The sequence below is a fragment of the Electrophorus electricus genome, chromosome 19, assembly GCF_041902795.1.
Source record: "Electrophorus electricus isolate QZ-2024a chromosome 19, ASM4190279v1, whole genome shotgun sequence".
In the NCBI taxonomy this organism is placed as follows: Eukaryota; Metazoa; Chordata; class Actinopteri; order Gymnotiformes; family Gymnotidae; genus Electrophorus; species Electrophorus electricus.
In genome coordinates, this window is record NC_137515.1 from 2,292,541 (window position 1) to 2,307,319 (window position 14,779).

The 14,779-nt window shown below is 41.8% G+C and overlaps 1 protein-coding gene across 2 annotated transcripts; it reads left to right on the forward strand.

The window, feature by feature from the left end:
* Nucleotides 1-2,150: 2,150 nt before the first annotated feature.
* On the forward strand, nt 2,151-7,728 carry LOC113573337 (ankyrin repeat and LEM domain-containing protein 2). 2 transcript variants are annotated; one of them, XM_081702852.1, is made up of 12 exons: nt 2,151-3,029; nt 3,138-3,338; nt 3,670-3,845; nt 3,981-4,169; nt 4,299-4,421; nt 4,496-4,559; nt 4,644-4,813; nt 4,891-4,997; nt 5,121-5,302; nt 5,441-5,975; nt 6,816-6,947; nt 7,041-7,728. In XM_081702852.1, exons 1-12 carry the CDS (start codon nt 2,660-2,662, stop codon nt 7,150-7,152), a joined length of 2,361 nt encoding a protein of 786 aa, XP_081558978.1. In that variant the 5' UTR covers nt 2,151-2,659; the 3' UTR covers nt 7,153-7,728. The 2 variants fall into 2 exon arrangements, with proteins under 2 accessions (XP_081558978.1, XP_026859332.3); XM_027003531.3 differs by having other exon boundaries at nt 2,152-3,029; nt 3,658-3,845.
* Nucleotides 7,729-14,779: the final 7,051 nt, after the last annotated feature.

Consider the following 14,779-nt stretch of genomic DNA (forward strand, 5'->3'; position numbering starts at 1 on the left):
ACATAGGAATGAGACTCCTTCTTATTAACATTACTGGATCATTTGAATTTCCTATCCAAGGCTAATTATGAAAGTGATGCAGTCTTTATATTCATATGAAAATCTCTCAATTTATTAAATCCACCCGAAAAGAACACAATGTGGATTGCATGTGTAAAAATTCATTTAATTTCTCCATTTCTTTTTTTCACTCTGTTTGATGTTACATTAGGAAATAATGACTTTCCTCCATGAAGAACGCCTTTGATATTGCGCTGAACAAGAACCAGAAGGGAAAAGAATCAGCATTTTAACCGAAAGCTCGAGAGCAGTCTTTCATCCAAATACCTTCGCTTATGTTCTAATTTAGATGGAATTAACCCTTCCAAACACGCTCCCAGTACCTCAGTACAAACAGACTTCAGTGAACTGAAATAACACTGTTATCATCACCGCAAATTTGCCTTTTGACTTGAATACCCCAGGAAGTCTGTGTTTGAAGAGAATGTCATTGGAGTCGACTAATGGTAAAGTTGGCATAAATTTGAGCTTCAAAAGTGGGGTCGAAGACAAATGGTTGCGCGTGGGATTTTTGTCTGATGGTGCCGTGATATGCAGTAGGCCGATCTCAGTCAGGTCTTCCAGGTGTAGTAGTGTGGTGATGACAAACCTCATGCGTGGAAAGGAAATTCAGTTCGGCTAAATTCAGTTCTGTTCTGTCTTATTCGCTTTCCTTTTAACCATTACTGGAAAATAACACCAATGTGTGTGAAATCCTCCAATTTCTCGGTTTGCCGCCAGTGACACGCTTAGGCCTATTCCTTGGCAGACGAAAAAAAGATTTATGACTGTCCTGAAGTCAATATTTTCTCTTTGGTATTATGATAAAGCACAGACAAAAGCAAGTGTAAAAAACACGCTCTGCAATACATATTTGTATGTCAAGGGTTTTGTCTTTCGAAGCTCTCCGGGACAATTATTGTATAAACAGACACTTTTGAAGGCGTATAAATCTTCATCATCTGGACAGCCGGTGAAATATGTGACTGTCTGCTAGTGTAAATTACGGGCTCCAGCAGCCCGTGCAATAAAGCGCCGGGTGGGCGGACGACACGCTCACTTGGCTCGCGCGCGAGCTCACGGCTCCTCGACGCTGCCATAAATCACATGATGGAGCGGATGAAGAGTGCAAGCGGTCAGCGGTCAGCAACCAGGCCAGCTGGCACCCTCAATCACCCGGCCGACGTTCGCTGGACACGGCGATGGGAAAGGAGTGGGACAGGGGAGAGGTCACCTGGAAAAATGCCACAGCGGGCAGCTTTTCATGCCGTCCGCATCGCAAATGGCTCCCGTGGTAGTGCACATTATTAAGAGCGTCTGAGATCCAGTTGAGAGGCCATCCACCATTGGGCGCGTACACTGCCAAATCTAAAGGAGGTTCGCCCTGAAAATACCTCTGTTAATATTGTATCAGAAATAATTCCGTGTATTCATCCTAGAGAAATAATGGCAATGCATATTTTATAGCCTACTGTCAAAGCAGTGATAAACAGCAGCAAACCTAACTACACTGAAAAATATTGTAGTGTCAATAATGGTATGATCACATTAGTAACAGTAAGATATAGTTTATATAGAGTTATGTAGCGAAAATCTCTCACCGAACACTGGCAGCCAAAATCGCAGGTCAGGAAGGAAAACGAATGAGAAAAGGTGTACCTCCTTTTATTTTGAAATGTTATAAACATCTCTGCTCTGGGTTGAATTAAAGGGAGTGTCATAAACATCTATGTTTGTCTTATGTAAATAAAACTTCGCACTTTTAAAGGATCTACTTATAATTCCCAATCAGACAGCTTTTTAACTTCTTCAGTTTCGGACAATTTAATCTGAACCGCAGCACATTAGCGCCATCTGCCGTTTCACACAGACCGTCACACTCCTGCATCGTGCATACGGCAAACGTTCTCCTAAATCTTATTAGCAACGAAAATAAAAAGGACGTCCTGTTCTCAGACAAACAGTGCGGATGCGGGACATGCATTCACTTTTCCTTAGACCTACTAAACTATAGGCCCTATGTGTGTGGATTTCTGAAACCTCTTTGAACTCACAGAATCAAGCAGGATCCAGGAATCGCGAGTGTGCGTGTCGGTGACGGGCTCCCTACGGAGCATGCGCAGTAGTGTGTCAACGCAGAGGCTCCCTAGCGCGGACAGGACCACGAATGCATGGTGGATGGCATAAAATGTATTTTAAGTCATAGTCGTAGTGGGACCTGATTTCACATAACTACGCTCGCTGGGATTTCGTGTGTCTGTGTCGGGTGCGGATTCGTTTGCATGTAAGGTTTGGCTGAGTTTCAAAGTAGGTGTGGAGCGCAGCAGGGTGCGTTAGATAGATAGCTAGCTAACGAAGTTACCGCCCTAGATAAGTAGGTTGAAATACATGAAAAGTATTCGTGAACGTTTTCACTCGGTCACAGCAGGATATGTGCATACAGAAAGCTTTGTATTTGCAGTAAAACTGACTTTCCAGATGCTTATTTTATTTGAGGAAAATCTCACCTGGCGCTCCTTCGGAAGTGGAAGCTGAGATGTCGCAAGCCTACGCCAAATGCGCAACAGCGAGCCGTTAACTTTCAGATTAAAGTCACTTTACCAGATCAGATCGCCCCATTATGGAGGCGGTGCTGGGTAGACTGGGATCGCTGAGTCCGGATGAGCTTCGGGAGGAGATCAGAAGGGCAGGGCTGAAGTGTGGGCCTATAACAGCCACCACTAGGGGAGTCCTTGAGAAAAAGCTGGCCCAGACACTTTTGGAAAGCAATGCGGGTGAGTGCGGCCCGTCGCACGCGGACAGACGGGAACCTGGTGACAGCACGCGCTGTTTGGAGCAGCCGCATTCCCCGGACACTGACGCACAAGCGGAGGGTGCGAGTTCTTCTGGCCAAGCTTTGGGCCATGTGAGTCAACAGACTTGGCCTGAACCCACCTCCTCCCTTTTCTATGGAGTACTGCCACCTCCGGACGATCCATTGCTTAATGATGGTACGTAATCAAAAAGAATTACCCAGTGGACTCCACGTGTCATAGATGTCATAAAAAATAGAGACATTTGTATGTGTTTTGGAGGCATAATGATGTTTCTTCTTACAGGTTGCCTCCATGTTTATACTGACAAGCAGAAAGCGCTGAAGGCTGTGACAAAGATGAAAGGGGCCAGGTTCAAAGATTTCTCCAACAGAGAGGATGCTGAGAGCTTTGCTAAGGGCATATGTGATGGTGGCCTGTCACCCCAAACACACTCTGCAGACAAATCCCCCACTTCTCCGGCAGGCAGACCTGATCATCAGCTTGGTAAGAGATGATTTCTGTGCATATCGTTTTTTTAAGAACCTTGCTTCTATATTCCCGGAGACAGATGTTCATGCAAGGGATGTCTATGGTCTTTTTCAAGCTGGTATGGTTAAATTACTATTACATTATTAAGTGCAAGAAGAGAAGAACATTCAAAAGTATAAAACATACAGTAGCAAAAATTAATGCGTTAATGCTGATTGGGTAATAATGAATGATGATCAGGATTATCTCGTTTTGCATAATGCTTAGCAGGCCCTACCCATCCTTTAGTCATCCTTAAGCAAACTGACCATGCTGGGTCTCTTTAATTGGCCAGAGAAATCAATAGGTCTGGAAATGGTGAATATGGAGAAGGCTAATGAGTTCAAAAGTCCACGCACACAGGACCTCACAGCGAAACTTAGGAGAGTTGTGGAACAAGGAGACAAAGAAGCCTTCAAAAAGCTTGTGTGGAGTAACCCAAGATACCTTATTGGATCTGGAGACAACCCGACTATTGTGCAGGTACAGTTTTTTATATATATATATATATATATATATATATATATAAAAAATATACATGATTACCAACCGTGCTGCAGCAGTTCCTGAACAGTTCCTTTGTGTTGGTGTGAACTGAGATGTATCCTATTACTTTAGGAAGGATGCAGATACAATGTTCTACATGTAGCAGCAAAAGAGAATCAAGCAGAGATGGCACACCTGATACTGGAGACCCTGGAAAGTCTGGAGTTCATGCGGCTCATGTATCCCAATGATCAAGAGACCATGTTAATGCAGCGGACTGACCATATAGTAGACCTGTACCTCAACACATCTGATAAAGGGGTTAGTGATGTGTGCTGACACAATCCTGACTTCAGTTTGAGTTAAAAGGCTGTCGGTGTAAACTATGGTGGGTTTTTTTTTTTTGTGTGTGTGTGTGTGGGCGCCCGCGCGTGTGCACAATTTCCACAGAGCAATGAGACCCCGCTTCACTTTGCCTGTAAGTTTGGCTGTCCAGACGTGGTGAATGTTCTTTGCTCCCATCCAGCCATCGATAAAAACCTCAGGAACAAGCATGGGCAGAAACCCTCCAGTGTAAGTACAGCCATTCATTGTGGGTGACCTCGGATTTTCAGTCTGAAGAATAACTGACCTTCCTGCTTCAACAGGTGATATGTGAGAGGAATAACAAAAATAAGCATACTAAGGAGAGGATCAGGGAATATTTGGAAGGTAAGCTACTTAGTGTAAAGCATGCAGGGTAAGGTGATTTTGCTCGAGTAAACGAACCATTTTTTTTTTAATCTGTTCCCACAGACCGTTTTTTCATTCCGCTGCTGAGAGCTACAGATAACACTCTTAACCCTGTCATCGGCGTGCCGTGGGTCCCTGGGTCCTCCCAGTGTGGAGAGCTGTCTGTTGGCTCAAGGCCTACCGAGGACAGTATGACTATTGGGGCATTAGTAGGCCCTCTCAGTCTGCTGAAGGTAACTCTAGTTCTGCGCTGTTTTTAACTGGCTTCATGACTTCATCTATAATTGCCTAATTAAGATCCCTCCTGCAGGCAAACAAGTTTTACAGGTTGTGGAAAACGCCACCACGTGACCGAGCCAGATATTTTCATCATATACTAAAGTCGGATTTGGGCCGAGGGGCAGAGCGAGTTGGAAGGTATGAACATAACTTAAAGATGTTATAATTTTCTATGCTGCAATCAATGTGATTACTGATGCTTTTAAATCTAAATAATAATTTGTTGTCTATACAATAGTAGCTGATAATCTTTGTTGACAGGGAATTAGCACATGAGATGAGGTACCCCTGGGCTGAATACTGGGACTTTCTGAGTTGCTTCATTGACCTCTCTACAGAGGATGGCTTGAAAATGCTGGAAAATTATTTGAACAACACTATTCAACAGACAAATGCCACAGACAAGAACTGGATGCATTTAAAATCACTTTCTTCACTCTCTGGTAAATGGTTTTAGGCATTTAAAAGTGAGGAAAAGGGCTCTGTACTTTGTTTACATTTTAGGTGTAATTTCGACATATAGAAGCCTTCAGCTAGGCAGGAAGCTTGTTTTAAGTTAAGCTTCGTGGCATCTTTTACAGGACAGGATAATGGGTCCAGTCCTACCTCTGGGATATTCCTTGATGATCTGCTTCTGAATGCCCCTGGGACACCACGGGACCCTGTTAGCTGGACTGAAGAAATCAGCCCTGTATCTTTACAGTCCCCTGTGTGTAACCTATTGCAGGAGTTTGAGAAGGTTTTCTTCGACAAGGCTTCTGGAGACAGTCCAGAGAGTACTGTGGATTCCGGGATAGGTTTTCTCACTTTTCCTGGTTCTGGAGGAGGTGGTGAACTGCATGTGGCAGACCAGAGAGGGTCAGAGTGGACCCAGAACAAGGAGACCGACTCTGGCTCAGAGGAATACTACACAGCGGATGAGGGCACAGAGGACGATGGAAGCCAGGGGAGCCCATTTCCTGTTCGGGGTGTCCTGGGCCATACTATTCAGTGGAGCTGTGGGGGGAGGGATCGGAGCAGCTCCGCATCTACTGGCTCCTCCTACAAGTCCACATGCAGTATACCTGAAGAAGGGAGCCCCACGGAGGGATTTGGGCAAAATATTTATCTAGTGGGGTAAGCTATTGCTGTAGCCATATTCAGTCTTATATACAAAGGTCCAGCATGACTGCCAGTTTTTATTTGAATCAGGCAGTTGCACAACTGATTCCAATTGTTTTAAATAGAGTTAAATTGATGCTAATTCTTATTGTTCATAATTTTATTTTTAGGGTCTCTTTGGACAGAGTTACCTTATTTAGTATAAAAACACCACATTAATGTTCTATTACTGTACATATCTTTTTATCCTCTGTCTGAAACTCTCTGAAATGATAGAAATCATTAAAGTGTCCAGTTAGCAGAAGCCTCCTAAGGTTAGCAGAAGTTTGTAATCATAAATCCACTTCCACACCTCCATACTTTGACATCTAGCGATTGAAAAAAAACATTGCTATATTTCCACACAACTTTATGTAAAAGTTGGCTTGCAGTTGATTAGTAAACCATTATAATACAGTAAGATTAGTTATCAAGTTAGCCTCGCTAGCTGAGAATCTGTTGGGCCACACAAAGTTGGAGATGAGATGCGAAAATCCAGCATTGATCTGCACCTGGTTTTGGATGGAGTCCTTTGTGATGTTAGGCACAGTAAAATTATTGGAACAGTGGAGGATGCAAGAGCAAAAATAAATGTCAACCATTGATAACTTTGTGGTTATACCTTTGGCAGAGCATAAGTTGCCAGGTTGCCTTTTTATAGATAAGACTGGACAACCCTATATTACTAAATGTGAATTGATTGCTTCCTAGTATTGAAGATTGTTTTGGTATTGTGTAATAATTTGGTGTGAGTTAAAATAATTCAAATTTAAAGCAATTGCTTTAAATGTGTTTGTGATTTGCTCTTTTGAACAGTGACTCACCCACCAAGCTGGACAATGATGTCCTGTTAGCACTAACAGGACTGGAAATTGACCAGCAGCTCTATCCCTGCATTGCCAAATGGAGGAACACCGTTGTGTCTTACCCTGAACCTCAAAGACAGAGGTAAAGTTCACCTCAATTTCTTCAGCCGTGCCTTTGTTAATGTGGCAGAGTTTAAAATGCATGAATCTTATTGGTGTCCTGTTTGTGGTTCAGATGGCCAGGTGTTAAGGTGACAGGAAATCCCAACAGGCTTACACGCAGTTGGCTGACGGGCTCACCTAGCTTCCTAGGCCTGAGGACGTTCAACCTGGAACAGTACCCATAAGACAGCAGAGCAAGCAGACCTTCCCCAAGCAGTTAGCTGGTTAACCTGTGTTGCACTCAGGTGGTGAGAGTTGGATTTATATGGTTACAGTTTATCCATTAACATGTCATGACAGAATCATCGGGAGTATTACATCAGTCACTGATAAGAGTACATAAGAGATTGTTATTTATCACCGTCACATTTGAGTCTAAAACTCTTCCCAGAATTAATTCCTCTGTCCATCCTCTTGAGAAAATTTGTATAATTGCTATTTATAAAACATTACATTGCTACATTTATGCACTATGGATGTTAAAAAATCTCCTATAATTAGCAAATGGTTAAGTGGCAGCTGATAATTTTGTTTATTTATACTAATGTCAAACAATTACTATTAGGAAAAAATGCTGCACAAGTAATACCTGTAAAGCAGCGACCATTTGTGGGACTTGATATCCAGACAGATCTGAGCAGAGAGCAAAAACGCTGTAATGAGCATCGTAGCTGCTTGAGAACTTCTTTGGCTTAACATCTGGTTTTGTGCCACTTCTTAATTGCAATAAAATTGCAAGACCTTGGTTGCTTATACATTTATACTGTATGCGCTTGCATCCTGTCATTTCTAAACCACTGACGTCCTCTCATGCTCTCCACACCTTTGATGATCAGTATTTCAAGGTATTCTCAAAACTTATTATTATTATTATTATTATTATTATCTGCACACATAGCACTTTTAAAAAGCTACATGGTTCGAACAAAAATATTTTCACTACATTTTCATGACATTTGTTAATAAAACTTGCTTAAACTGAAATATTTATGGTGTTTGTTTAATCTTCATAATTATTAGTGCACAATTATATTATTTGAGTAACTGCATTATACTTCCAGTTTATTTTGTTCATGTTTGCAAAAGAAAGTGAGTTTGATGCCAAACAATAAATTGTGTAAATTCCACAACCTTCCCTTATAATTTAATAACCTGAAATCGTGGGAGACTGTTGAGCAGAATGAGAGTTGTAAGAGCGATTCTGCATATAACTTAAGCACTTCACAAAAACCGAAATCAAATATAAAGACTAGGCAGGTAGGAGGGCGTCAGCCCCGTAGTTACTTTGGCAGGCTCTAGTAACTTTGGATGCACCGAGTCATGAACAGTTTTTCAATAGCTATTGTCCCACTGTGATTTATGTGGCAGCGTTATCCGCACTTGAGAATCCTTGACATCGAACATTTATTGACAAGCATCGACAATGATTGTGTGAAATATGCTGCAGCTTTTACTACTGCACTATTTGACCGTGAGTGGCGATGTGCCTCTGCGTCTCTGCGCGCTTTTGTTGCTCCAACTGACGGATGCATTTTTTTTAATCGAGATTTTAAATCATTTAATCAGGAACCGATTAACTCATAGTAGAAACCTGCGTGCATATATCTAATTATTTTAAAGGTGTGTGTGTGTGTGTGTGTGTGTGTGTGTGTGTGTATTTAAAGGCCTCTACCGGTGCAGTACCGGAAACCTGCCAATTGCAGTGACTGCTGATTGAATATACGAGTTTCATTATTGGCGCACACACTGCAGTGGTGCAGTTTAAGCCGTCTACCACCAGAGGGAGTTTAACTTGTTTTGCGGCCCAGGCTGAACGGGCCTACAGTTTGAGGCAAGGCCTGCGGGACTGTTTATTACAACTGAACATAGATTGTTGGGATTGCTTAACTAAGACCCAAGAATTCATAGATCAGTACAATAAAATGCAGTATTTAATGTTAGTAATAATAGTAATATTTCTTCTAATTAGAGTATAAAACAGGTTTTTAACATTACTTTGCATTATTAATTATAATTGAGTCTAATTAAAAAGCATCACGTTTTAATTAACGTGTATCACAACTGTTATGTACATTAACCGTAGCTTGCCGGACAGTAGTACACAGTAGGGATATTTTAAATTATTTATATAAATTTTTCCCCTTTAAAACCAGTTTTTAAATATGAAGGACATGTGGTGTTAAGATGTTCTATTTGTTGCGATCAACGACTGAGGTATGTGGAAACAGCAAAATGCCCACGAGCACCGGAGAGCGATTTTAAGTAAGCCCGCACATCCCCGTGTCGATTGCTGCCAGTCTCGTGCTGGGACCTTCCACACTGTTCTTCGTTTTCACGTGAGTCAGAACACAACACCAGACTATTTATTTACACCTTGGAAACTTTGGTATCACAAACACAAACTCGTTAAGCGCAGTTTCCAGATGTACCTGTAAACTTCACTCAAAGGCTCATTTATTCCGTATGGAGAATTTAACACTGCAAAAGATGGGCCATGATTTGTCATATGGTTTTTAAGTGCTCTTCTTTTAAATTAATTAATCCATCCATTTAATTAGGGGAGGGCACTATTACCAAGGTGTTTCACTAATCTAAGACATTAGTACCTAAGCAATTTGCACAACTCCCACAGGCCTGTGTCTTTTAGTTTAGAAAATGACAGAAACAGGACAGGTTGTTGGACAAAAAAGTAAAAGCAGACCATCTCTATATAGATACATCTGACAATAGCTTGTTGGACCATTTAACTATAAATAAGTACAAAAAATGTAGACATTCAATTTCTGTAAATAATGGAGATTTATTGTTGTATTTAAATCTATTTTTACTTCAAGCTGTTGGCCTGTTCCGTATTCATATTGAGGCTACACACAGAAACTAGGGCAGTGTACCACCAAAGCCTAAGCGATTATGTCCAGATAAAAAAGGATGGAGTTTTCAAGCCGATTCGCTAGTACAGTAACACACAGTTTTACAGAGAACTTCTTACGTTAGGCTCAAACTCTGGGCAACGGCTGGTCCTTAGGTCAGCCATTGTCAGTGGTATACGAGTTGACGGAGAGGGTGGTTGGACTCTGGCCCTTTGCCGACCTTTTCAGTCATATTGGTCCTGGGTTTTCAACACAAGAGAAGTTGTTTATAATGCAGACTATGTTCAAATGATGTTAGATGATGTGGTTATATGATTATATGGTTACAATATGGTTCCAAGTAGGGATGAAAAAAGCTTTTACTGCAGGTTAATTGAATTAATTCACTGTATGTAAATCCATTGAATGTTGTTGGAATGTAAAAGTATCTTTACTTCTGTAAGGTCTGTGTTGATTGGGACTAATGAATTCCAGTTCTGGAATTCTTAAAGGGACTGATCCAGGAATATATAATGTTATATTAAACAGACATTATATAACGATGCTGCTCTTCTCAACCTGAAATCAATTAATAGGCCTAACTCAAATGTGAGACCATGTAATTTTCTTCTGTTTTGACTCAAATATACACCTTTTCCTTCTTTCCTTTTGCTGAGATCACACTATCCTGCTCTTTCTTCATTTTATTCATTCACACAGTAAGTTTTAGTGCAGGAGCAAGAGAGATTTCCTACGTCATAAAACTGCCAACATAGCTGCAGCAGTTTAACCACTGCAGCCAATGGCTATCAGATGTGCATGGTAATGAGCTCAAACCTCTGGGTTTCTGAGATTATGTCTGCAGGCATGGATGGAAACAGCTCCTGTAACATAAGAGCATTTGACTGGTTTTGGACAATTCAAAGTGTTTTCCAATCGTCCAAAACCACATTTGTTGCATCTCAGGTAAGTAAAACACAGATTCCTCCCCCAGTAACCATGAGCTTTTCGTCCATGTCGTTTCTGAATAAGTTTGGCATGTTAACCATGCTGCATTAGTTAGCGCCATTAGAGGGGTGAACTGTTGATTCTGATACTAACCTTGCCTGAAAGGGTGAGAGAAGAAACATCTTTTCATCCCTCTGAAGAATTATAATCCATTATTCAGATGGCACATTGCACAACTGAGATTCGAACTTGAATGTCAGTGGAAGTTTCCACCTTGACACTGCTCAGTCTTACTTAATGTGTTACATGTGGAAATTCTCCATGCAGACACAATCTATACGTTAGGCCCAACACTAGCCATTTCTAAGCAGCCATATATCTCAAACCTACATAAATCTACAATGGTATGTATTTCATAGTGGCTTTTCTAAAGAACTGGTCAGGATTTCCCCCAACATTTCCATGTGCGTCACAATATACCAGTGCTGCAGTAAACAGCAGTTTCCCAATCTCCAGTGCCAAGCTGGTGTGAAGCACCATTTTAAAAGGAGCTTATTTATGAGATTAATCACTGGGTCTTGCTGTTGAAATCGGTTACTTCATAGCACACTAATATGGCTACAGAGAGCACTGGAGTACATCATCAATCCTCCTGTAGGCAGAATTAATGTTGGTCAGCACAGTTTGCTTAGATGAATTTATCCTAAATAGTCCCACTGAGGCAGCACAATGCAGCTTACTGAAGTCTCATTTATCTGAGAAATTAATTTCGTCCTATAATACATGCATTCGATATAAGAACTGGAGCAGTGGAAATCACAGGCGTGACCACATCCCATGAACAGTACCAGCACCAAAACATGCATTAATGCCATTCCACCACTGCTTTCTGCAGAATGTCTGCCTGTCAGAAAGCTTAGGTTAGCTGAGAAAAAACTCCTCTGTCTGGTTTTTGAAGTGAACACTTCAAAAGCCCTCCTTGAAACGAAGGCTTCAGCTGTCTGAAGTATCTTCTCAGTATCTGCTGTCTTCTTAGACCTTACAAAGCACTGCTTTATTTCACTCTGGAACCTCTACTGGAGTCACATTAATGGTTCTTTTTTTAAGTAGCAGATCACTTAAGCGGTTAGCAAACAAGTTGTGGGACACCTACCCCAAAATCACACATCATACGGATTTTCTAGAAAGTCAAGAGCCTAATCAAACATGGAGGAATGTCAGCAACCCTTGGTTCTTGGTGTCATAAACCCAGACTTGTGGGCATTACTTAGGCTTGGCACAGGTTTTAAGTATCCTTCCACTCCAACACAGTTTTATGGAAGTTGCAGTGAATGTGTATCAGCCACACAGCAGCTGAAATTAAACGGTCTGTTGATTTCTCATTAGCATCTCTCATTTTGTGGTCCATCCAGTAAAAGAATGCTTTGTACTTTTTTAAGTCTACTGATGTATTTTCCGCAAAGGCAGCATGCAGACAGTGAATGGGGGTGAGGTTTAAAATGGCTCACTGGGTTTGTTAAGCATTGGAGCCTGTCTGGGAGGGATGTAGTATAATGAACTCTCGTTGCAGTCCAGATGGTCTGAAATTGGTGCTGCGCAGGTCCAGCGGAGGTATTCAGAGTAATCCCTTTGAGAAGAAATCAGGCTCTTAAAGGGGTAGGGACTTTGTCCTCACTATCTTCCTATTGAAAAACATGTTTATGGAATGACTCATATAAGGAGAATGGCAATTTGCTGCTGTAGAGAATAAAACAGAATAATAGTTAATACTGCAGAGAAATATGGAAGAAGGATGTACAATAACGTACTGTATATTTCATATTGAACAAAAGCAAAAGTATACAGTAGAATTCAATATAACATCATGGCAAATAACATCATACAAATTGATGCATACTGCATGCACAGTGCCACACGGCAGCAGGCAAACACGAAGCCTGCAGCCTGGTGATGAACACTTTCTGCTTGACCAAAAATACAAAGACTGCCAGAGTGAACTGACTCTCACATACAGAAATATGTCTGGCACTAAAAAACGTGTCAGGCAGGATTTTATAAGATCTCAGGCATGAAGCACTCTGAGCTGCATTGCCATTGTTTATTAGGTTGTAAATAGAAGCCATGGCAATATATAATGTCTAGACAGATAAGCAACATTAGTGAGAGTTCAGCATTTGAGGATCTGTGGGCTTCTGTGTCTCATTCTGTCCATTCCCACAAAAGCATGCTCTAAGAAAGGCCAGTAACAAAAGTGCTCATTCTCCCAAACTGCATGTTTTATTGTAGTTGGAATTTTGTGAGTCTTAAAAAACCAAAAAACATTTGATTATTACCATCAATTGCCTCCATGCCTTCACAGGCAATAGTAATGTACTACATATTTCCACATCCGAATTCTGCAGTTTGCCACAGATCAGCACAATGCTCTGTGATCCCAATTCGGTAATCTGGGATTATGGAAGTGCATCTGGCAAAACATTCCAGGCATTCCTTCAGGGAGAGCCCCTCCCCCAGTCCCTGCTGCGGCCCCATGTTTCTGCAGCCACCAGTCAGTCGGGGTTGGGTGTCGTGCCGGCCAGACTGCGACTAAAATGGGCCCCCTTCGAGGACGTGATCCGAACCCATCTCATAATTCCTAAATGATGATTGAGCTCATATATTGCATTAAGAGAGATCAATTGGGAGCTGGTATGAGGGTGGGGTGTATTGTTTACAAACAGGATGCAGAATTGGCCTTGTGCTGAATCACTTGCATCCTGCACCCCACCCTACATCACAGTAGCTCTATAAAGTGATTTGGTGTCATCTTGACATTGAGCATTCACGGCCCTAAAATGGGATTCCCCTTTTTTTTTTTTTTTTTGCCAAAACCATTCTGCATTGCTGGACTGTATCCCAGTAAACACAACATGTCAGATTAATGCCTACAGTTTAACAACGGTTAATAGTGTTAATTGAAGCTGGTTTGTGTGACATTAATCACCCCTCATGCTATACTTAGTGCAGTTCGACGCATGCAAGCCCAGTACTGAAATAGTGTGTGTCTGATCTTCCGCTTCATCAACTGTCCAGAGGGAGCATGATTACCGTTCCATCTAATCTCCTTCTGTGTGCTGAATCTTCCCCCTCAACTAATCTTTTTTCTTTTTTTTAATCTATCCACACTTTCATCTTTGTAGTGTGGAGATATAGTCTACCCAGAGGCTCTAAGGCTATACGAAGGGTCTTAGTTAGGCAGGACGCAACAGCTAGAAATCTTTCAACATTCTGTGATCAAAAGAAGTTCTGAGGGACTGAATAAAAAGTTTTGGAGCAGTGTGCCCATTGTGACAGTTAAAACGAGGACAGTGCATTCTTGAGGCAACCATGCCCCTTCTCTGGCTACATGGTGCAGAAATAGCCACTGAGGAATGCCTGTCTGCAATTCTGATTGTCTTTCTCCTTCATTTCCATTTCAGGTGTCCTTGGCTTATGGAGAACTCGTCCCTCGTTATCCCAGCATGCCTTGGCATCACGTTCCTCTTCGTTGTGGCAAGCTTTGCCATGGCAACATTTATGGATGCCAGCGTGCTTCCAAGGGGTTAGTCCGGTGGATTTGATCAAAGACAACTGAGGACAGAGAATTACCAAAGAGGACCTGATTTAAACAAAGAGCTCAAATGTTGTTCCTAACAGAAGGAGCATGTTGCTGATTCACAGCCAACAGAAATACAAACTTCTTGGTGAAACTCTGATGAACGTTATGAAACATGAGGTGTAACATCCACTGAGGCTCTTTGTTTCTCTCACAGCTAATGATGAGGACAACATCCCAGCTCCCCTTTATAAGAACGTGGACATGCAGGGAGTCCAGATATGAAGTGGTGCACCTCCTGTCACTCCTAGACCCCCACAGGGCTCCCACTGTAGTATGTGTGACCACTGTGTCGAGGTAAAGGGGGGGGGGGGTGTTTTACAACACCCTTGGCACAAAAGCAGGTTAATCCTCTTTGCCCTCATTTTGTCCCCTCTCAGA